Source organism: Callorhinchus milii, unplaced genomic scaffold (assembly GCF_018977255.1).
Source record: "Callorhinchus milii isolate IMCB2004 unplaced genomic scaffold, IMCB_Cmil_1.0 Scaffold3, whole genome shotgun sequence".
NCBI lineage: Eukaryota > Metazoa > Chordata > Chondrichthyes > Chimaeriformes > Callorhinchidae > Callorhinchus > Callorhinchus milii.
The window spans coordinates 21,082,124-21,106,973 of NW_024704744.1; the positions used below are offsets into that span (position 1 = coordinate 21,082,124).

Genomic DNA, 24,850 nt, shown 5'->3' on the forward strand with positions numbered 1-24,850 from the left:
CCCGACCACCGATGGTAGGGCGGTTGGGGCGGGGGACGTGGAGCAGACCAGAGCCAGAGGAAGCTGTACCCATTGCAGCTTCGCTTGCAACCAAAGGATCCAATATGTAATGTAGATTGACACACAGAGAGACATTTTGTCTGTATCTATCCTCAGCTGGGAGGACTCCTTTTGGGAGGGCTCAATGGGAAGACTCCTTTAATAGATTTAATATTTCTCTCACAGTCTCCCAGTTTCTCTCTCTCTCTCTCAGTCTCCCTCTCTCGGTACCTCTCAGTCTGTCTCTCTTTCTCAGTCTCTCCCTCTTTCAGTCTGTGTGTGTTGTGCGTGTGTGTGTCTCTCTCTCTGTCGCTCAGTCTTCTCTCTTTCACTCCTCCTCAACAGAAAGTGTGTAAAAACAAACATTAAAATTAAGGAAATAAGTTTAAAACTGCCCCAGAGTCTTAAGTTTTACAGATAAAAATGCTTTACCAAATTCAAGGTGGTGTGTGATCATTCTGTGACGGCAGTAATCAGGAGAGATGACTCTTTGAGAATAATATTGCCATCTAGTGGCAATCTGGTCTTTAACACTGAACATTGTAAATTCTATTATCACCGGCCTCACATACTTCACTCCATAGATTGAAATATAGCATGGAAATCTAGATTAGTTTACTAAAGGCGTACTATGTGTCAATGAAATTATAGCATATAACAAAGCAGGAGTATTTTTATTTTTCTTTTGTTTTATCCAGATTTTTATGAAATAAACACAGTAGAACAAATATAAATTACACCCGGGGAATTATGCAGAACAAAAATAAAAATTACACAAGGAAAAATAAAAATTATGCAAGCAAAAAATGAAAATTGTATAAAATCACACTCTTTAAAGAAATGTAATACAGGGTAACCTTATTTTATGTATGGCATCTTTACTTCCCAATCCACCTCTCTCCCCCCATCGCTCTCCGCACTGCCTCTGCTGCCGCTCTGTTCTGGGTCTCTTCCCATCACAGCAGTACAGACAGGAAGAGAGCCAGAGTAGGATCTGGCTCCCTTCCTCTATGTAGGCAGTTTGGCTATATTATACAATATTAGGCATCTACATGTAGTAAAATGTCTTATCTGTGAAATCGTGTGGGTGTGTAATTCTCCAGGGGGGAAACAAATGGAGTACATAAATAAAGGTTCACTTATTTGTGCTACCCAAGTTGCCAGTAGAGTAGCTTGATATGAAAAAGATTTAACCCGGGCAAACTTTACTACACTATATTCAGCAATCCAGGAAAAGGTTAATTGAGTACAGTTGCTGATAGATTTTTTTTAGAAAAACTACCTTTAAACATACGCTGCTTTATCAGGTGCTGTGCAGGTGGTGACTTGGAATGAACAGTACCAGAAGTTGACAACCAGTGACCAGAATGGTCTGATCATTGTGTGGATGCTGTATAAAGGTCAGTTTACCCTCCAAGATGCATACATCGACACCAGTGCTGAATTTTTAATGAATTATACTTTGGAAAATGATGTAAAAGGTGCAATTGTCAAATAGACATGCAAAACATCTAAAGATGTTGACTTTAAGTGATAAGACGCAATATCAAATGCAATGATTATTATTATTTCAGTACTTCCTCAAATAAAAGTGCTAAAATACTTGGTGACAAACTAAGTGGTTAACAGTTTTCAATAGTAATATCATTGATTAAATCATCTTAATAATTGTGAACTGTTTGTTTCTAGGTTCTTGGTACGAGGAAATGATCAACAACAGAAATAAATCTGTTGTTCGCAGCATGAGCTGGAATGTGGACGGACAGCGAATCTGCATTGTATATGAAGATGGTGCTGTCATTGTGGGTTCAGTAGATGGTAATGTATTTTGTATAAAAATACAAACTTGGCGGAATTTTTGAAGAGGTCATTAAAGTAGTGGACATGGGAAGATCGATGGATGTTTACTTGGACATTAAGAATGCATTTGATAAGGTTCCACGAAACAGGCTGTTTATAAAAAAAAGGCACAATGGGATTCAATGCAACCTGTTGGCATGGCTGGTAAATTGGTTAGGAGACAGTGAACAGAGAGTGGGTTGAAGGGGATATTTTTTGACTGGCGAGCATTAGTGAGCAGTGTTCCTCTGGGATCTGTGTTGGAGCCCCAGGTTTTCACTATGTTAACAATCTAGAGTAGATGAAGGCACAGAATGGATTCTATCTGTTTAGGAAGTGTAATTTGTGAGGATGATAAAGAAAAATTACAGAGGGATATACACAGATTATGAGAATAGGTTGAACTATGGCAAATGGAGTTCAATGTGGCAAAGTGCGAAGGGGTTCATTTTGGCTTAGGTAAGTCGAACTGCACTACATTCTTGATGGAGAAACACTTGTCGGTGGTTAATGAGCAAAGATATCGCACAGGTACATTGGAGTCCTGTAGCTCAGTGGTTAGAGCACTCGCTTTGCGAGCGAGAGACCTGAGTTCAATTCCAGGCAGAGGGCGAAACCTTGGGCAAGTTTCCTTACTCCACACGCCTAATAATAATCCATCCAAAACCAAAAACAATAATAAATTGGTCATTTTCAATCCACGACTGTTTGTGGGACATTGCTGTGCGCAATTGGCTGCTGCGTTTGCCCACAAATATACAGTCAATTCACTTTACAGTGTGTTCTGTGAAGCGCTCTGGGACGTCCTCACGACATGAAAAGCGCTATATCAAAATGCAAGGATTATTATGATTATTATTATAAGGCAATCAAAAAGGCTAATGCAGTGTTGACATTTATCACAAGGTAGCTAGAATACAAAAATCAAGAAGTTATGTTTCACTTGTATAAAACGCTGATTTGACCTCATGTGGAATATTGTCTGCAGTTTTGGGCAACAAAAAGGAAGGATATGTTGACCTTAGACAGTGCAGTGTTGAGTTACTGGAACGATTCCTGGTGCCAAGGACCTAAATTATGATGAAAGGATGAAAAACCTTGAATTGTATTCTTTCGAGTTCAATAGGTTGAGGGATGATCTGATCCCTCAAGTGTACATAACATTTAAGGGATTTGACAGGCTGAATAGTGAGCAACTGTTTCCTCTGGTGAGAGAATTGAGGATGAGAGGCCATAGTCTTAAACTTAAGGCTAAACCATTTAAAAGTGGGTGGTGGGATGGGACTGGAGAATTCACTCCCCTAAAGGGCAGTGGAGGAAGAGTTGAAAAATTTATATGGCAAACAAATAAATACTTGATAGACGGGGTTATCAAGGGATATGAAGAGCGAGCGGGTGGGGAGATGGAATTGAGTTGCAGATTGGTCATGATTTTGGAAAACGGTGGAACAGGCTCGATGGGCCTTTTCTTACAGCCCTATATAAATGAAATTCATCTCTTACTATTCAGTTTTACTTAGTTTGGCAATAATATCCTTTCAAGATAACTTACTATCTATAGTATAAAACATTTTTTTCACAAATCTTGCCTTGGAATACAGGTCTCTATTTTATGTAGGTCACTGTGTAAGTTGGCTCCTTAGACCACAGTTCTCTGCTATTTTATATAGGTCACTGTATAAATTGATGCCAATTATTGCTACTGTTTTTCTACTTTTTTTAAAGTTTTAGCATTTTTTNAAAAAAATGTCATAAATCAAAATAACTTCCTGAGTACTTTCTTAAAGAAAATTATAAACCATTGATGGCAGGATCTCAACTGTGAAGGACAATGATAGAAATGTAGGAAAATAGTCCATCAAGCTTGTTCCACTTCTTTATTAGCTCTTAGCAGATCTATCTCAATGCCCTGTAATAATAATAATTAATCGTTTCCTATATCTCACAAGATCATAGGAATAGTTTGCATGAAGGAGGCCTTCCTTTTGATTTGATCTCCCATTTCATCCTATCCTTTCTGAATACCCACGCTCCCATCAGAGCATCAAGTTGTTTGGCCTGGCCTGTTGTTCTAGTGCTGTTGTTAATTATCCTCTGGGTAAAGACAAGCTTCCTGGTATCTGTCCTGAAATTGTACTTTGCAACTTTAAACTTATGTCTTTGTTCTATAGGCTTTGATATTGTATGTAATACCATTTCGATTTGTGTAAACTCAAATGCTACTTGCCATTATGTAAAATAGCAATTACTGTCACTAGCTTTAGGAACATAAGAGCCACTGCTCTTGATAAAACTAATGATTTTCTTATCATTATAGACGATTTGTCTAACTGAGACGTTTACTTACATTTTCTAGGATACATCATAATTTAGAAGCTTTTGCTTCCTGACTTTATACAGAGAGTGGTTAGATTGTGGAATTCTCTGCCACAAACTGTTACTCTGAATGGAAAAAAGGGAATTAGAAAGATATTTGAAAAAGAGGAGTATTAAAATATATGTGGTATGACCAGGAGAGTGGAACGAGATACAATTCTCCAGACCATCCAGCAACCTGTCAAAAGACCTATCTCTTTGTCAGCACCTTCAGTCACCTCTCTTCCAACTCAGAGTGGAGTGGAAAGTGGCCTTTGTGGAGAGAACTACTAGCCCAGACTTGATGACCAAATTGCCTGTTTTTGTGCAGCAATCTTTTATGATCTATAATGCCCTGTCTTGATATCTACTTCATAAGCAGCTAATCATCATTAAATGGAACCAAAGGCAGTCTCAATGAGGATCTGTAAAAGTTACGTTTGGTTTTGTCAGGTAACCGAATCTGGGGGAAGGAACTGAAAGGCCTCCAACTGAGTCAAGTGGCCTGGTCCCCAGACAGCAAGATTCTTATGTTTGGCATGGCTAATGGAGAAATACATATATATGACAATCAAGGAAATTTTATTGTGAGTTTGTTGCTTCTTCTTTCTTTGTATTTTTCTTCATTTTCTTTGGGGCCTTTTATTGTTTGGGATTGTTCTTATGGAGAGTTGATGCACCGTGTGTTCTTGCAGAGGAGAAACTAAATTTTCAGCTTTTATTTTTAAAGGCTGTTTTCTTTACTCCTAACCTTACCCGTTATCCTAGGAGCTTTCTTATGCACTGTTATATATCTGTATCACACCTAGCGGTACATTACCCGCTTAGCCATTGGGAAACTTTGTGTTAATTTTATCTTAAGATGCCACCAATTATGGGTGGAGCCTTAGGGAAAGAAAAACATTTTTGGAATTAATTTCCAGTTATTTATTGAATGCACGTTTATTATATTCACCTATTTTTGAAAACCATTAAAAATGAGCCAGATATTATAAGTTCTTATGAACAGTGTAATGAAGGACAACGTTATTATCCTGTTTATATCTGATTTCCATCTAAGCTTTATATTTATTCACTATGCTTTTTTTATCAGGTGAAGTTGGTGCTTCAATGTCTTGCTAATGTGACTGGTCCAGTCAGCATTGTTGGCATCCACTGGTATTCTGGAACAGAAGGCTACATTGAAGCAGACTGCCCTTGCCTAGCTATCTGCTTAGATAATGGTCGTTGTCAGATAATGCGACATGAGAATGATGAGAGTGAGTATTGTCATTGGAAAAATTAATTTAGGTTATGATTAGGATTGTGTTTTCTATTCTGTGTATATAAGTCTTCTATAAGGGGGTCCAAATCCCTGACTGTCCAAGGGCTTGGGACGTTGGCACAGCGTCCTCTCGATGTGAAAAGTGCCATACAAATCTAATTTTGTATTTGTATAAGAGTACTTGAAGTGAACTTATGTATGATAAACTTTTTGTTACAGGTCCTTATTTAAATAACGACAGAATTTTCATTACTTGTAAGAAATGTAGTCGGCCTCATGAGTGAAACAAAAATGTAATGCTTTGTATTTGTATGTGGCTTAGCGCCATCCTGTCAACTAATACTCTCACCTAGCAATCTGGCTAGATGGGAGGAGTAACAACATAAAGCAAATGAGTTTGACATAAGAAAAGTCGGGGAAGATAAAAAAGCAATTTGGTCCTGCAAAACTTAATTCTATATTTCTCCCAGATATGTTTCTTTTCCATGTGGTCTTTCTATAATTTTTTGATGCCATTAATAACATGAGGTCTAGACTCTATCCAGACAACATTCTTCCCTAGAGACAAGCCAATACAATAGACCTTTCAGACAAATGTAGTTTGTGTTTGAAGCCAAGAGGGGAGGCAAATCAACAGGAGAGAAAATGGAGGAAGGAACTTCTGCATTTTCTATTTCCACTTCATAACAGTACACTAGGAACAATGACAAAGAGACATTTCTATTTCTTCAGCCTTTATTATTAATAATAAACCTTGTTTTTATATAGTGCCTTATCACATAGTCGAGATGTCTCAAAGGTGCTTCACGGAATATACTGTATAGTTAATTGATTATATTTTGTGGGAGAAACATAGCAGCCAACTAACTGCACTCAGAAGTGTCACACAAACAGTTGTGGATTGAGGGACCAAATTACTACTATTGTTCATTTATTTTTGGGAGGGATTATTACCTCCAGAAAGCGATCCGCCAAACTACTCCCAACGGGGTTCCTTCTTACTGCTAGGTAAACATAAGTGTGTGGACTAAGGAAACTTGGCTAAGGTTTCGCCCTGGCCGGGAATCAAATCCTAGGTTCTCTTGCTTGCGAGCGAGTGCTCTAACCACTGAGCTACATTAAAGTGAGAAATGGGTAGTATCACCTTGACCTTTCTCTTTTTGGTTAACTGGACCTCCAGTTTGTTGAACTAATTTGTTTATGCCATTTGACAATTGCACAAGAATGTTTGATTCTCCACTAGAGGTGTAGTCTTCATCAGGTTTTCAAATGCAGTGCAATCTACACATACAAAGCCTTCTTCTTCCCCATTCTAAGTTTCTCTCTGACCTACTGTGATGGAACTATCAGTGCTTAAAGTGCAAGTATGGTGAATTACTGGTGTATGTTGTCATCTTATCTCAGTTGGTGGGACAAAGGGACATTTTGAAAAGAGAAGGCAATTTCTTCCAGGGTCCCTTTCTACAACTCACTAGATAAAAAAATGTTTGTTGACTTCATGGATATTTGAGGGACATAGCTATATACAAATTGACTGTTGGGCTTCCTACAAATACACAGTCACTGCACTTTTCAAGAAAACTCTGTGAAGCACTTTGAAATGTTCATTATGGTGATGCAGTATATCAGAATGCAAGGATTATTGTTGTGTTCTGAGGATCTCGTGGATAATTTCCCCGTTACAGAAAATGTACAGATGAATGGGATAGGGAAGTTTTGTTTTAAGAGATAGCAGCCCTAGATAATTTATTATTTGTACAGATAATTTATTATTAATTTAAATATTTACATTTGATATAGTGCATTTCAGGTAATGAGGTTGTCTCAAAGCTCTTCACAGGATATACTGTAAAATGCAGAGACTGTATTCTTTCTGCGAAATGCGGTAGTTAATATCTCATAGACAGCCATAAAGTGAATGACCAATTTTATTTGGGAAATAAAATGTTGTTGGCCAGACACCAGGAGAAACTCCCTTCTCTTTTCAAATAGTGCCATGGGATCTTTAATGATCACCTGAACAGGCACAGGCTGAACCGCGGTTTAACGTCTCATCCGAAAGATGGCAACTCCAAAAATGCAGCACATCCCTAGCTCTGTACTGGAGTGTCAGACTAAACTATATAAGTTCCAAGCCTTGACGTGGGACTTTAATCCACCACTTTCTGCCTAAGAGGTGAGCGAGGCACCAGCTGTGCTAGGTCACCAGCTGAGCCGGAATGACTTGTATTTGTACTGTAGCATGTAACCTTTTTCATCTTTTTGTAATAGATGCTGTTCTGATTGACACTGGTATGAACGTGGTTGGTATACAGTGGAACTACTGTGGAAGTGTATTGGCAGTCGCTGGTTCCCAGATGTCACCTTCTCAAGACAAGCAGGTCAATGTTGTGCAGTTCTACACTCCTTTTGGTGAGGTGAGACTGTTTCCTCTATCAGTCTTTCCATATAACAAATTTATAATAAGAATCTTTGCATTTTGATTTGGCGTCTTTCAAGTTGGGAGGACGTCTCAAAGCACTTCACAGGATATGCGGTAAAGTGTAGCTGCTGTGTGTTAAGTCAGCTGCTCACAGGAATATATCCAACACCCATATTTAGATGAAAAGTGAAACCTATCAATTTGGCATCAGAGAAAGATTGATCAACAAAAAGCAAATCAGAGCAACTATTCTAAGTGAATTAAAATCATAAGAGCAAATTAAATTCTGTGATCTCCAGCAACTGTTATCACCATAAAACCAAGTATGATGTATGAGACATTTATGTTTATGGCAACCATTTAAAAAAATACTTGCTTGTTTATATCTTAGGTAGTGGCTATCTGAGAATTGAACCTAGTTCTCAGTAACAAATGCCAGAGGATTTTAAGCTACTGATTCATTTAGGGCAAATCTTTTCTGTACTCAGTCTTTACGGTGCCAGTTCCCATCTTTGTATGTGAGTGTGTATTGGTAGTTATCTAATTTATTTTGGCTTATGGTCAGAGAGTTATCAAAGGGGGCAATCATTTATGCAAACAAATAGAACGATGGTTATTGTGAAAAGTGAAATAAAGAACCAAGTTTTGTCTGGCATCTCTCACTTCTTCTGTTGAAAGGAAGTATCACAGTAGTGTGGGTTAAAGCAGCAAGGTGGGATTATTCTACCAGCTCCGAGTCATTCTTTGCTGAAGCAAACCGAAGCTGTGTGTATCTAGCAAACAGCGCCCCACCATCTGGCATTTAAATGAAAGCTACATATCTAATATTCAACAGCTCCAGGATTAGAATTGGGGGATTTGTACTACTGATGTGTGCTATACTCCTTAGAGTACAGTGTATTTTTCTCTACAGAACCATACTAGAATACTCCAGCCACACTATAATCTTACAATGATTATCATTTCTATAAAGCCTCTAATTGTCAATCAAAAGTATATGACCCCAATGAGTTTAAAAGTGAAAGTCCAACATTGGTAAATAATCTTAACGATCCATTATAACAATAATAATCCTTTCATTTGATACAGCGTTTTATCATGTCTTCTTGATGTTTCAAAGCGCTTCACAGAATATACTGTAAAGTGAATTGACTATGTTTTGTGGACGAAATGCGGCAGCCAATTGCGACAGCAGCGTCACCAAACAGTTGTGAATTGAATGACCAAATTATTATTTTTTTTGAAGGGATTAATATCCTCAAAAAAGCGATCCGCCAATCAACTAACAACCACGTTCCTACTTACTGCCAGGTAAACGGAGGCGTGTGGAGTAAGGAAATTTTCCCAACGTTTCGCCCTTCCGGGAATCAAACCCAGGTCCTCTCGCTTGCGAGGCGAGCGCTCTAACCACTGAGCTATAGGACTCCACATTATTACAGTGGAATCTCATTTTAGTGCCCCTCAGTATAGTGTTGTCTTACAATACGTAGGTTTAGAGTGGACCTGTGTTAATCTGAAACTGCATCCGATGTTGATTACCTGCCTTCCCATCCTAAATAAAGTAGCTGATATCTGACCCATCTCTGCCTCAATCCATCAGCCTTTCCTCCTCCTTGCCCATTTTCAGATCGCACCTGAAGACCTTCCTTTTTGACTGAACCTAAGAACATCTCCCTCTCTCCCCGGCTTGGTGTCCAGTACTGTTAAGCGCTCTGAAACTCTACCTGTGTTAAGGGTGCTATTGTTGTCGCCATCAAGTGAATGCTAATTGTCACTTCCTACCTACTGCAGTGCGCAGGAAACACAACTAAGTCATTTTATGAGGCTTCTCTGTATATGTTGCATTTGTATGTTATTTTTTCTCACTTTGTTTTTTTTGTAGCATTTACGCACATTAAAGGTTCCCGGCAAGCAAATGTATGCAGCGTCATGGGAAGGAGGAGGACTGAGAATTGCCCTTGCTGTTGATTCTTTTATTTATTTTGCAAATATTAGACCAGATTATAAGGTAAATCAATTCTATTCACATCCTAAAATTCACATCCTAAAATTACTGATATTATAAAATCACGAAAACTTTACAGCAGAGAAGAAGGCTATTTATTCTATTGTGATAATACTATCCCACTCAGTAGAACTAAGTTCTGAAATCCCATTCTCCTGTTCTTTCCCCAGTCAGCTTTGCCTTAAATATTTATCCAATTTCCTTTCGAATGCTGTCCTTGACTCAGCTTGAACAGCCATTTGTAATGAAGCATTAAATATTCTTTCTGTGAAAACATTTCTTCTGACCTCCCCTATTTTTCTTATGGATAATGCCCCAATGCCTTCTTGTTACTGACTAAGATTATCAGAGGAAATTGTAACTTAGATTTACAATACTAAATGAATGTTTTTCCCCTCAATGCTGCTTTTATGNTTTTTTACAAATGTTTGTGTTCAGTTGGTGTTTGCTGGAATAGTGATTATTTAGTTAGTTTGTTTTACAGTATGACTGATTACTTTTGGCTCTGGTCCACTAGCACAATGTGTTCACTTGCCTGACTACTATAGACTCTTTGCAAAACACAACTCCTTCTGAAATACTTAAACATGGATAGTTGTGTGTTTCAGCCTGCTCTGACAAAAATCTCTTCTTTGGATTATCTGAGTAAAACTCAGTCGAACTTTCTTTTAAAATTACAATCAAACCTGTTTTCAGCAACCACTGGACTTGACCAAAGTGGCCTTTTTGTTAGTGTGACCTCTGAGAAAGAATTCATTGGTTCGTTGACCAAGCCTGAATTTTTTTTATTTCCGTGTCACCTCCTGTTAGACTCCTAGCGCATTAACCAATGGCACCTTGCCGGTGAGGTGGGAATGCACTTGTAGTCTAATGAGATACTACATGCGGAACAGAGGAAATTGGTAATGCATTACTGGTAAGTATACTTAAATTCACTGAGAATTGGGCATCTAAAAGTGTGTCTGTACACCAACAAGGCTAAAAAAGAGTAGTCACTGTTAGACAGGTGGTTGCGAAATTTAGAGCTTGTTTATTTTGGAAAATCAGTCGGGACTGTTCCAGTGTGGTTGTTGACAGTAGGTGATTGCTGAATAGAGGTGGTTGTGTAACAGGTTTGACTATTATATACTGGTATGAGGTAACAACTGGGTAATAAATTCTCAACTCTTTCAGTACTTACTGAAATATCGAGGTAGTTTTGTATGGTTTAATTGTTAGTTATTCCTGTTTCTGCCCATTTGTCACCACATATAGCTTTCAGAAGGAACTGGAACTTATTTTATTCGAGGTATCACTGTTCCTTTTGAAGGTAGAGTGCAGGCAGCATTTGTAAAGTAGTCTTCTACCGCTTTAACAACAATAATATTAACTACATCTCTCCATAAAGTACAGGATAAACTAACCCTTTGCAACTGGTATTCACACAGTCTTGAGATTGATTTATGCTTGTTAATAACAATGTGATAGCTGTATAATTACAGTAAATAATCGTTAACTTCATTCCAAGCACTTATATGGAATCAAAAGCACCGAAACAAGCCATTCGGCCCCAACTATCAGTGCTAGTTTTTATACTCCATCGAGGCCTTCATCCATCCTAAACTAGCCCTCCACCACCATACCTCTCTTCTTCCCTACTCTTGGCAGAGTTCCACATTTTCACCGCCCCCTTAAACTCTCTTTTAGATCTGTTACTTCACACTTTTGTTAATGGACATTCAACCATTGCACACATATCACTTAAACATTTCCTGTTTTAATGTTCATTATTTATTCACATTAACATCCACCTCCTGTTACTTAGGTAAACTTCTAAATTTTTCCCCATTACCGTAAATGTTATCAACCTTGGAAGTAATCAGCTAATCCCAGAGACATTTGCTAAAGTATTAGTAATATTATGAAATATTACCTTATATATCATTTGTGAATGATGTAACCATGAAGATTATAGGACTCTATGAATGCTTGATTAAGCCCTAAGGCAATTTGTATATTTATCATACCTTAGGGGTGAAATTTTGTCTACTTGTATATTTTTTAAAAAAGAATATGAGATGGTTAGAGTAAGAGATATGATTTTGTAACCTTTTGGCTGCATTTTAAATAATTCTAATTAATTGCTTACTCAAAATGAATTGTTGTCCTTTCATTTGCAAGAAGTGGTTCGCAGTCCCCATATAAAATTGTTCATCATGTCTCATTGATCTGCACGGGTTTTAGTTAGTAAAATTTTAGGAATTTTGTTGCTGTTTAAACACCGTAAATCAATAACAAACATTTAAAAAGATTCAGTCCATAAAATCTGTTATTTACTGTGTGTAGACAGAAGGTTCCTTCCCTCAAAGGTGCAAAATTTATTGTGGAACAAATCCCAGTACAGCTTACGGACAAAACTGTCAGTCAAATTGAGTTGTGGGAGAAGTGTTCAGCTCGGCCAGGATCATTCGCTTCTTCTCTGAAGGCTAGAATTCAGAGACTCATCATGTGGTTGATGTTGGCGGTGCTTCAGCTAACATTAGAACAGTTATAGTTTAGTAGTTGTGGAGGGGGGAGGGGTATCTATAAAATCCTGACTCATTATTGTGGGGCATGATCGCTGGTCAGCTCTTCTGCCTCATGATGCCACTGATCATGAAGGCACGTCAGCAAAGACCTGATGACTGGAAGTTGACGTGCAGTAAGTTGGCTGCAGATTGTAAGAAAATAAAATCAGCCAAATCTGTAAGGAAATAACACTAATTCCTTTAACCAGATATCAGACTGTTTTATTATTATTCGTTCATTATTCCCCAATATCCCGATGGGTCAGACCAAAGGCCGGCACAATCAACAGATCTTATAACAGAATAATACCACCGTAGATGTCTCGAGTTCAAGAGTTCAAAACTTGTGTCTTTCCAGCACACAAGCTTGATTCTTCATGCTTTCAGTCTTCTTGCTTACAGCTTTCAATCTTCCATCTGATATCCTCAGTCTTAGTGTTTCCAGCTCTCAGTCTTCCATCTCTGTACCCTTGTCTCCGCAGCCCGGGATGGCCCCATCTCCCGTATCCTTGTCTCCGCGACCCGGGACGGCCCTGTACACAAAGTTATCGGAACACTTATACCAATGTTTGTCTAATCATGGTGCAGACATTAGATCACCTGGGCGAAATCATGTTGGGTGTACGTGAACATGGAGTGTACGTGCCTCAGCACACATACACATTGTCCTTAAGACCCCTGTTATCTGATGCTTGTTATTTTGTAAGGTGGGATCATTAGTACATTCCTTTTAAGTGACTGGTTATTTCTTATCAGTATCCCGGGATGGTACCAAGGTCCTCTAGTTTAAGCAACTTGCTCGTTAGCTGCTATTCTTGAGGTTTGCCTTTTGTTGCTCTTGAGTGTTAATCAAAAGTGTAAATTCTAACAAGATCCACAGTGAACCCAGATTAGAATGAAGAGTTCTACTATAATTTGGTAATTAGTCAAGATATTAACTATTTACACCAATTGAGTAGGCAAAGATTTAGTTTATCGCTTATCCTACCATTTATACTCCTTCAAGCAGATTCCATGGTTTACTGCAGAACCATAGAACTTTACCATTTGGCCCATTGTTTTCTGTTTTAGCTCTATGAGAGAGCAAATCATTTACAGCCATTTACCTGGCTTTTCCCCACATCCCTGCAAATTAATTCATTTTAGATATCTAGTTCCCTCGAGAAATCTATTATTTTTCTTATGAAGCCACCACTCTTGGGAGAGTACTCCACATTTTAACAACAACTTGCATTTATATAGCGCTCCTCATGCAGGATAGCATCCCAGAGAACTTGAACGACCCTCTGTGTAAAAAAAAAAAAAAGAATCCTTTGTACTCTATGTACTACTACACATATCTATGCATTTTGCAATTTGGATCAGTATTGCAGCTGTAAACCATGACAACCGAAAGCTGTTTAATGTCATTTGACACAAGGGGACATATTAAGCACATTTGCCTGCAGATGGGAGGCTAGTTGTATATAATGCAGTGGTGTCCAATCTGTGGCCCTCAACAATTACTATTTTTGTTCTTTTGACAGTGGGGTTATTGCTCCAACACAGTCGTATATGCATACACCAGACCTGATCGGTTGGAGTACTGTGTTGTCTTTTGGGACACTAAGAACAATGAAAAGTATGTAAAGTATGTCAAGAGTCTCATATCAATCACCACATGTGGAGATTTTTGCATTTTAGCAACTAAGGCTGATGAAAGTCCTTCCCAGGTAAGCTGTCGTTTCTATTGCAATATTTACTTCATTCCATAAGAAAGTATTCTCTTTTATAATTTTAGAGTAGCCAACACCCCACTCCCCCCCCCAATTAAAGTACCACCTTCTTAATATGTTTGTTGGACATTGAGTGGATCTCTGTTGGAACATGATAGTTGAGGATCCATAAAATCCTAACTTTAGTGGGTTATAATCATGGTCATCAATCCTGCATTCACTGCGCATGCATACGGAAAGACAGATTTATTTAAAAACGCTGGTCGACCCACGCCACTGAAATCACTTCCTGCGTGCTGTACATGCATAATAAGCGGGGTGCTAGAGTAAAGGTAATTTAATGTCCTGGAAGTCATTTGGGTTTTCGACTGCACCAATGGAGCCGTTGCCCACATTTTGGGTTTATTTGGTAAGTAAATAATAACCTGCACATTATGACAAAGTTTTACTGCATTGGACTTCAGCTTGTCTTTATCCTTGTCTTCACCTAGGAAGAGCGGAAGTTGATAATTTCTATAGGTAAACAGGTCCACTGATAAGACAGTTCCAAGTACAAATATCTCCACTGGGTGTCTCTTGTATGGAGCTTCTGCATTTGGGGATAAACTACCAAGTGTCTGAGGGAGTCGACAAGAAGGCTTATTTTATTCACGATTATCAGGTAAAAATCCCCAAGAGCAGAAGCTCCATACAAGAGACACCCAGTGGAGATATTTGTACTTGGAACTGTCTATTGGTGGACCTGTTTACCTGTAGATATCATCAACTTCCATTCTTTCTCGGTGAAGACAAGGGATAAATCAGTATACATTCTCTCCTCAAGGAGCAGATATTCATTTTACCATTCCTTACCTTCCTTTAAATCCCCAAGGTGCTTCAAAATATTCAAGTAGAAGACAGTCATGTTAGTGGAAGTCCTTCAAATTATGGTTTTCAAAAGCTCTAGAAATTCAGCTCCATTCACCTCAGATTTCTGCATGATGCTCTGTAGTATCAGCTCCAACTGTATTGAGCCAATTCCATTTTTTATTTTGCTGTCTCAATCTTTAGAGCATGTAAATTGGTTGTACTGTGTAGATTTTTAGTAATCCACTAGTGTAGACCATATTGAAGTATTATTTTAATTGACTAAATATTTGTCTTTAATTCATCTTCATAAATTCTTGATAGCATACAACTAAGGAAATTATTCCCAATGCTTTCATTTTGTGATTTGATGCTTGCCACTGGGTTAAATTGTCCTTTTTATTCCTACGCTGCATTCAAAGGAAGATAGTGAGATGGACACTGTGATTGCTATGGTAACCAATTTCAAACTTAATTTGTGTTAAATGTGTTTGCACCGACAGTGTGAATTCCTTTAATAATTATTTTACAGCATGTGAATTGGAATATATCCAGTGAATTTGATTAGATATGTACATAGTGGAGTTCGTTTAGAACTATTTTCATTTCATGTTTTAATTTTCTCCCTATTTTAGTATGTTCTCGTTTTGTGTAATTCGATTGGAACACCTTTGGATTCAAAATATATTGACATTGGTGAGTAAGAAATTTGGATTTTAGTTAATTTTTATTAAATTATTTAAGGAGATATTAAAAGATGGTAATCTGCATTAAGAGTAATAAAATGGGTAATAATTTGAAGTTTGTTTTCAGTTAATGATATTAAACTGCTGACTGATCTGCAGAGTCTCCTATCTCTGGATTCATCAATAAAAATGTGCCAGAACAGGAGCGCACCCATTTGGGAAAATAATTAACTTTTGTGAAATCCAGAAAAATACTTCTGCAGCAGGACAAGAGGTCCCAAGTTCAGAGTAGTGAAGGATGAGTTGAGGATTGACACTAGGAAGTATTGCTTACACCAGTAACAATGTTGCACTTTTCTTTAAAATGTTTCAGGCTATTTTGATTGGGAAGTAACAAAATGCTTGAAATAATGTTGTGAGCTCTTCATTTACCAAATATCGAGATTTGGGGATTTTGAGTGTTCATAATTTTTAGATTAGCAGCAAGAAACCAACAAAAGGTATAATAATAATAACCTTGCATTTGATATAGCGCCTTATGTCTTTGAGACAAGGCCCTTCAAATATTTTTAATGTAATCAATGTATAATCTTTGCAATAATGTAGCCTCATATATTCTGTTTCATACATATGCATTCTGTTTCATATTCTGGTTGTTTTATATTCATAGCTGAATATTTTCTACCATGATGCTCATTACTGCTACAGGCAATTTTTTGATAACTATTTAAGATTGTTTGCAGCCTTGAGCACTGAATGAGTTCCGTAGTTTTACTGTCCTTTGTACCCTTCATCATTGCACTACAGATGCAGGCACTTTTTCTCTTTTTCTGGCTCACTGACATCCTGCAAAATTCCTTTCCTGTGTGGGATGGCTTCTGGGCACACAAGTACTGTATGTACCAGGAGGTAGAGAAAAATTGATGAGTTCAGTTAACATAATACTGGTGTAAGATTTTGGAATTTTCAGCCTTTGTGTTTTGGAAACTGACCAATTTTCTCATTCAGGCATAGATGATGTTCAGTGAGGAGAAAAGTATTCAACAATAATTTCCAACTTGGCTACTGATCTATAATGATGATAGGATGTACAGAATGTCCTATTTCCTCCAGACTATAAGTCATACATTGGCAGTTTTTACACACAGTATAAAAATCTAATCCTAATAAATACTTTGATTTTTATTTCAGATTAATCTTTTCTAGATAAAATAGATATCTATTTCAAAAAAGGTTTCGACAGAAGAATATTATCATTCTGTAATCCAGTTCTTTAGTAATTTATTATTTTCAACCTTACAATCAACTTAGGTAAACTCTCAAAAATAAAATATTGATCTTAGTACTAGATAAAGAAGTTTAAGAATATTCCCATAATCTATAAATATCTAATATATATTACCCAAATCAGCTTTCATCTCTAAGTAAACAAATAAATATTTTTCAATATATGTTTTATTAAATACAGGCCAACCACTGCAAAAATTTTTGAAATGCAAAGGATTTCCTTCAATATTGAAAATTATAATATTCCCAATAAATCAAATCAGATATATATTAGGATACTCTTCAAATCGTATGCATTACGTAAACATATTTTTAAGTATGTTTTAAACTCTAAATTAGATGGAAATGTTCAAATTCCAGAAATTCATTCAATTATTAAGTTATTTTTTAGTTATGCAAATATTGTCTCTTAAATAGCCAAAATATAATTCCTAGGAATTGTAAATTTTGTGACTGACAAGGTTCTTTTGTAATTTGCCATTTGCCTCTGCAAACTGCATTAAAACAGTGAAGTACCCTTTTTGTTTCAGATCCGTTGTTTGTAACTGTGACAAAAACCCATGTGATTGTGGCCTCTAAAGAAGCATTCTATATATGGCAATATCGTGTGGCAAAGAAACTTACAGCCATGGAAATCAACCAGGTGGCACGGACCAGAAAGGAGGGACGTGAGAGGTCAGTGTTACTAGTTGCTACAGATGCAACTAATTGTTCAGCTATTCTTCGATCGTGCCTTTGGTCGCCCTCCCACCTCTCACCTTCCCTCACCCCTACACCACCCCGCCCCCATGCTTGGGCCCCGACACTTGACTGTTCAGCGCTTTGGGATGTGCTCCCGATGCAAAAGGCGCTCTATAAATGTAATTTTGTTTGTTGTTTGTTTCTTTGTTTGTATGGCCTTACCCTGGTCAACCAGAAGCAATAGGATTATAATGGGGTGGAAAGAGCTTTCATAGTTGGACTTATCTTGTTGCTAACTCTAGTTGTGATCTGAGTATGTTGAAAACCATAACAGATGTTACTGATATTCTAACTACCTGCCTGGATCAGCTCCACTTTCTTCAGCTAAAAATGGGCAAGGCAGAAACTCTTGGCTCCCGCCAATGCCCACTTTGCTTCTGATTGTGACTGCCTTAACCTCCTCGGCCTCTTTCTTTCTCCATCTCGCTGAACCAATGTATTAATTTGGCATTTGATTCAACCTTCAATTCTCTTTCATCCCTCACATCTAGTCCTTAAGCAAGAGTGCTTTTCTGCATCTTCTCCAATCTCTATCTCACATCCAACGCAACTAATTCACACCTTCATCAATACTTGATTTGACTTTTCAAATATCCCTATTGCCAGCTTACTTTTCTATACCCTCCAAAGCTCTGCTGCCAACATCCTTAACCTTATAAAACTTCCCATGCCTGTGACTTTCTTCCTTGTCAGACTTCACTGTCTCCCAGCAGATCAACTTCAAGATCCTCACCCTCACTAAAAAAGTAATTTCACGCACCCATTCATACAAAACCCTTCATGCCCACTTACGTCCTTACATTAGTAATCTTCTTGAACCTCATTCTTCTGCTGTAGCCAGCTTCATTACACATGCATAAGGCTGTCCAGTTTGCTCTCTGATGGCACCTGGTTTCTGTGCCAAAAGAAAAATGGCCAACTTCAGGTTATCAGGTCACTGTCAACACCACTTACATGGATAAAACAGGAAATGATAAAGCAGCAATCTGATGACCTGAATGTCTTCTATTTTAGCGCTTACAAAATAGATGATATTTTTAATACAATGCAATTAACATTTACATTCTTCATTTCAAGTTGGGAGGATGTCTTAAAGCGCTTCATGGTAGATTATATTGAGTCTGCACTGTATTGCTTTAAAAATAAATTATTTGAGTAATGTAACATACGCATATCTTATTGAAAAATTCAAACTTTGAACCCATTTTAATTTTAAATATGTTATGCTGGTAATTGATGATTAGAAGATGACCTTTTTGTTATATAAATCAGGATTGCTATCTGGATATTTCTTTTAGCATTTCTGAATCTGATGTTTCACTAAAAATACCATTTGTGCGTTCTTAGTGTGAGGGTATTTTATTTAACCGATCATTTTCCCTCCTTCCAATAGAATTTATCACATTGATGAAACACCATCTAGTTCAGGAGATAGTTCACTGGATTTCAGCAAGGCTTTCTCAGTAAGTTTTTCTTTCCATCTGTAACTCTTAAATATTAAGAGCTTATTCCAAATATATTTGCTGAAACAAAAGTGCACTTTATTTATTGTGTTTTTCTCTCCAAAACAGATACAGTTTAATGTAGTAAACTGTGAAGTAGTGCACTTTGTATATTTCTGATTGTTAAACCTAGGGTCAAAACAGTAGGGAGACGATACTATCACAGGTAGGGAAGTCAGTGACTACAGGAAATCGATATTAGTTAGTCACAAGAAGAGTGAAAAGAGATCCTAGGACAATGTGTTTTCATAGAGAGTTGTTGCGATGCAGAATGCCCTGCCAAGTAAGATGGTAGAAGCTTGACCTATGGTGGATTTCAAGAGGTATATGAAAGAAAGACTTGAAGGAGTATGGGAAAAGGGCAGGGCAGTAGGATTTAATGAATATCTTGCTCTGACACCCAGCGCAGACCTGAAGGGCCAAGTGACTTCCTTCTGCTCTGTACATTTCTATGGTTTTAGGGGAACCCTAAAAACAATAGACAAAATTAGAGCTAAATCAGTTAAAAGTCAATCCAGAAAATATTTTTTCACAACTATGAAAATGTGGATTTTACTACCCCAGCGGATCATAAATTGAGGTGTTTAAAAGTAAGGGAGATAGAGGTACTTGCAAACTCAAGATGTGTAAGAGAGATGGAGAAAACATGGGGAAATGGGATTAAAAATTTAAAATCTTACAATAAATGTGGAAAAGGCTTAAAGACATATAGAACCTGTATGAAATGCAACTTGTGAAAATGATTAGTAACTATAGTTGTCACTGGTTAGCTATTAATAGCAATATATTTTGAACAAAGTTTTCTTTCAATGGGATTTAAACAGTATTTTTCAAAAGGATTTTTATCTCTGGAGCATTCTGTGTCAATAAATTCAATCCTGCAACTCTTACACAATGTTTATGATATAAAAGGCAGAAGTGGGGTACCCAATAGCTCCTGCAGATCGGTCATATATGACCCTAGATATTAAATTGGGACATTATGACAGAGATTACTAAGTGAGTTACTTATGCCTTAAATTTTCCACTCTGTGGTTTTAAGATTTATCGCTTGCACAAACAACACCCACTAGGTTTGGAAGACAAAATAATCAGGAAAATGTTAACATGAAGAGAAGGCTTGCTAATATACACCCATCTTGACTACTACACTGGTAACTAGATATGTTAGGTGAGATATTGCAGTTTGATGACCTTTTTTTTAAATCAAAACATATTTTCAATTTGGAGATCCATTCCAATCCTGTTGAGACCTGACATTTTGAACTTGCAGCTACTCTGATGATCTGTGTTAAAAGAGCTTTTTGTATGCCCTGGAACCTTACTCAGCCAGTAACTAGATTTTTCTGGATCATTTGTTTCTGAATTGGTTTTCAGACCACTCTAAAGCACAGACTTCTGTGAAAAGAAGTGGCATGACTCCAGGATGCACGTGGGTTACTCAAATGACCTATATCATTGGACTGGCTCTGGGTATGAGCAGAGTTTTAACATAGTAAGTCGGCTTTGGAAGATAACTAAATTGTTAAATTCAGAAAGATCTTTTATAAGAAAGGAGTGACAGCTTTTATATTATAACTGTAGTATTAGTAATAACTGTAGAGAAACATTGCACAGACTTAGACAATGGCCAATAATGAGAACTCCTACAATCTCCACCAAACAGAAACTTCCATACAAATATTCAGGATGTGTATGAATTGAAAGAGGGATGAAAATATTTGGTGTGAAATTCCTCATGTCTCCAATAGCAGAAATATCTTCCTGGTTGGCAAGCTTGTGGGCTCCTCCCCCACCCCCCCTCCCCTCCACCGTGCACCATCATCCGTCAGTATTTTGTACCTTTGTCTGTTTACAAGGAATAGAGTAAGTAAACCAGAAACACTACTTTTAAAATGTGTGAAGGTAGCAGAACAAGATGTCACAGAAGCACATTAATTTTCAGATGGAGGACGTACCAGGGTTATTGGAAAGGTTAGTTAATGCCTAGGATCTAAGTCATTAAGCCCATTTAAGAAACATTTTATGTTGGAATGCAAGATGTTAGAGTTGGCAAGATGAGATCTAGTGGACCAAAGGCCTTATTCATCCGAATTGGAGATCATGACTAATTCAGGAGTTGTTTGTTAAAGCTAGGGTTTTGGCATTCATGAGGAGGATTTGTTTCACTTAGCCCAACCATGGACAGTGAGGAATGGAAGTCTTTAATTTTTGACATTTGCATTGGATTCATGACTGATACNAAAAAATCGGTTCAGCAATGTTCCTAATAGAGTGAATATTAAGAGACAAATGGGAAAGAAATACTGTATTACTGCAGATTTGTTAAGCAGATTTTTACCATCAATCTTCACAAATAGACTTGTGGTTAGATTCCATATCCAGTTGATTTGGCTTGGGAATCCATAATACTAGTGAACCAGTAAAAATGTGTTATGAGGAAACTGAAAGTATTTTAGATTATTTGGGATTGGAAGGAGAAAAAAGTAAACTTCTAGCTAATTAAAAAATTAAATTACCTATAAAGGAACGTAAAAAAATTAAATTACCTATAAAGGAACGTAATTAGTATATTGTCTGGTGGAGTCCTGTAGCTCAGTGGTTAGAGCACTCACCTCACAAGTGAGAGACCTGGGTTTGATTCCCAGCCGGGTGAAACCTTGGGCAAATTTCCTCACACCACATGCCTCTGTTTGCAAGAACAACAAAATTACATTTGTATAGAGCTATTTATGTCGTGAGGATGTCCCAAGGCGCTGGACATTCAGTGTTTCGGACCTGAGCTGGGAGTCGGGATCGGGGAAGGTAGAGGGCAGGGGGGGGAAGGAGGGTGATCGAAGGCATGGTTGATAAGGAGGGTCTTGAGACGGGTATTGAAAGAGGCAAGGGAGGGGGCAGAGTGACTGCGGGATGGAATTCCAGATGTTGGGGAATAGCTGAAGGCCCGCCCGCCAATGGTGGGGAGAGTGAGGCGGGGGAAGTGAAGCAGGCCAGAGCCCACTGAGCGCAGGGAGTGAGTAGGATGGTAGGGGTTAGGAGGTCGCAGAGGTAGGTGGAAGCAAGGCCATAGAGGGCGTTGAAGGTGAGGACCAGGATCTTGAACTGTATCAACAACAACAAGATTCCATTTATAGAGCGCCTTTCACGTCGGGAGGACGTACCAAGGCGCTGTATCCTCTCTCTGTGTGATGGGAAGCCTGTGGAGTCGGGCGAGGATAAATAATAATCCTTGCATTTGATATAGCGCTTTTCACATCTTCTAGACGTTTCAAAGCGCTTCAAAGAATAGACTGTAAAGTGAATTGACTGTATATGTGTGAGCGAAACACGGCAGCCAACAACAACAAAATTACATTTGTATAGCGCCGTTCACATCGGGAGGATGTCCGAATTACGCACTGCAGTGTCCCACAAACAGTCGTGGATTGATTGACCAAATTATTTTATTTGTTTTTTCTTGAGAGATTATTATCAGGTGTGTGGAGTAAGGAAACTTGGCCAAGGATTTGCACTGCTGGGAATTGAACCCAGTCTCTCGCTTGCAAGGCAAGCGCTCTAACCACTGAGCTACAGGACGCCTTAGCTGGATTAGGGGAGGATGGGGGTGATAGGGTCATGGAGCCTGGTGCGGGAGAGGACATGGGCTGTAGAGTTCTGGATGAACTGCAACCTATGGAGAGAGGAGTTGGGGAGGCTGACAGGCAGGGAGTTTACAGAGTCGAGCCTAGATGTTATGAATGCATGTATGAGGTTCTCAGCGCCTTGCCAGACGATGTTGTGCTAGGGGAAGGCAGAGCGGGTCATGGCAAGGATAAAAGTAGAAAGTACTTAGCAGTAAGTAGGAACCCAGTTGTTAATTGATTGACGGATCGCTTTTCCGGGAATAATAATTCCTTAAAAAAAAATAGAATGAATTTGGTCACCCAATCCACGACTGTTTGTGGAACACAGTCAATTCATTTTACAGTATATTGTATGAACTACTTTGAGACGTCTCGAAGATGTGATAAGGCGCTATTTCAAATGCAAGGATTATTATTATATAGTGTTATAACTAAAATTACTGCAGAACTCTGCAGTTCATGTACTGTCCCGCACCAGGCTTCGCGACCACATCACTCCCACCCTCGCTCGCCTCCACTGGCTCCCCATCCCCCACAGGATAGAATTCAAGATCCTCATTCTCACTTCAAGGCCATTCACGGCCTTGCTCCCTCCTACCTCTCCAACCTACTATCCCCCTACTTACTTGCCTGTACCCTCCGTTCCTCTGGCTCCGGTCTGCTCCACATCCCCCGCCCTAACCTCCCTACCATCGGTGGCCGTGCTTTCAGTCTCTCAGCCCCTAGGCTCTGGAACTCCATCCCCCAGTGCCTTCGCCGCCTCCTCCCTTTCCTCCTTCAAGGCCGGTCTCAAAACTTTTCTCTTCAACCGTGCCTCTCGACTCTCTACCCCCTTCTCGCTCCCTCCCTTCCCTCCCCCTGACCATTTCCCTCCTGCTCAGATCCCGACCCAACTGTCCAGCGCCTTGGGACGTCCTCCCGACGTGAAAGGCGCTCTATAAATGCAATCCTGTTGTTGTTGTTCAAGGACAATCTCTTCCCTGAAAAAGTTATGAAAACGTTAAGGTTAATTTTCAGAGATAACTCTTGGCATGGTACCATTTTTATTGTTCATTGTTGTATCTTAGGCAACAAAGGATCCTATCTGCTGCATCACTGCATCTGATAAAGTACTAATAGTGGTAAGTATCAATGTTTACTTAGCTTAAAGTATTTCCTTCATGTAAAAATACTTAAATACACTCAATAATATGTTTAACATAGTCACAAACTCTACAATAAATGTGAAATTCATCTCAGAAGGAATGTGAGCAGATGGTTCCATCCAAATTTATGCAGAGTGGTGAATACTACGTGTAGAATAGCCTGCATAGGGAGATTTTGTTAGCAAATTCCAGAGGGAATTTGATAGATGTTTGGCAAAGAAATTGATTGAAAGGTAGAAGGGAAAGTAGTGTATGGTTCTTGTTTAGTTTTGGGAGCATCCAGATAGATCGCAATGCTTTTTTCCAGTCTTGCACATTCTTCAGCCCCTATGTACTTTATGAGTAGAATATTTTATAAGTTCTGACATTTACTATAAATGTACATGTCACTGTATGGATTGACTGTTCTTAGCTAGACTGTTCAAACCTTCCATGCTTTATGATAAACACAGTTCCTTTGGGAGAGAGAAAATGTGTTGAACTTGTGTTAAACAAGCCTTTAGCTGAACACTTATAAGACAGAGGCTCTCCTGCATGGATTCCATCAGCACCATCTGACCTCTGGCGCTGACAGTATCAACCTGCGTGGACGCACACTCAACGTCACTGAGACAGTGCTTGGAACCTCAGTGCCTTGCTTGACTCTGAACTATCCTTTAAACTCCACATCCTGCTGAGCTTTCCCCCACCTCCAAAACATTGTCTGTCTCTGCTACTACCTTTCCCTTCAGACACACTGAGACCCTATTCCATGCAATTATTGCTTCTAGGCTTGACCAGGCCAAGTCTCTGTCACTAGAATTCCTAACTCTTCCGTAAATAAGCTGTAGACCAT

At 38.5% G+C, this 24,850-nt stretch overlaps 1 protein-coding gene across 1 annotated transcript in view; it reads left to right on the forward strand.

Moving 5' to 3' along the window:
• Positions 1-24,850, forward strand: part of wdr35 (WD repeat domain 35) — a 45,906-nt gene that overhangs the window by 2,794 nt on the left and 18,262 nt on the right. The window contains exons 4-14 of the mRNA XM_007900395.2: positions 1,347-1,439; positions 1,729-1,857; positions 4,687-4,820; positions 5,327-5,492; positions 7,769-7,914; positions 9,802-9,927; positions 13,997-14,182; positions 15,667-15,727; positions 17,535-17,679; positions 19,139-19,208; positions 23,938-23,991. Of these exons, the coding sequence (XP_007898586.1) occupies positions 1,347-1,439; positions 1,729-1,857; positions 4,687-4,820; positions 5,327-5,492; positions 7,769-7,914; positions 9,802-9,927; positions 13,997-14,182; positions 15,667-15,727; positions 17,535-17,679; positions 19,139-19,208; positions 23,938-23,991 (1,310 nt within the window). The remainder of the gene's footprint in view (positions 1-1,346; positions 1,440-1,728; positions 1,858-4,686; positions 4,821-5,326; positions 5,493-7,768; positions 7,915-9,801; positions 9,928-13,996; positions 14,183-15,666; positions 15,728-17,534; positions 17,680-19,138; positions 19,209-23,937; positions 23,992-24,850) is intronic.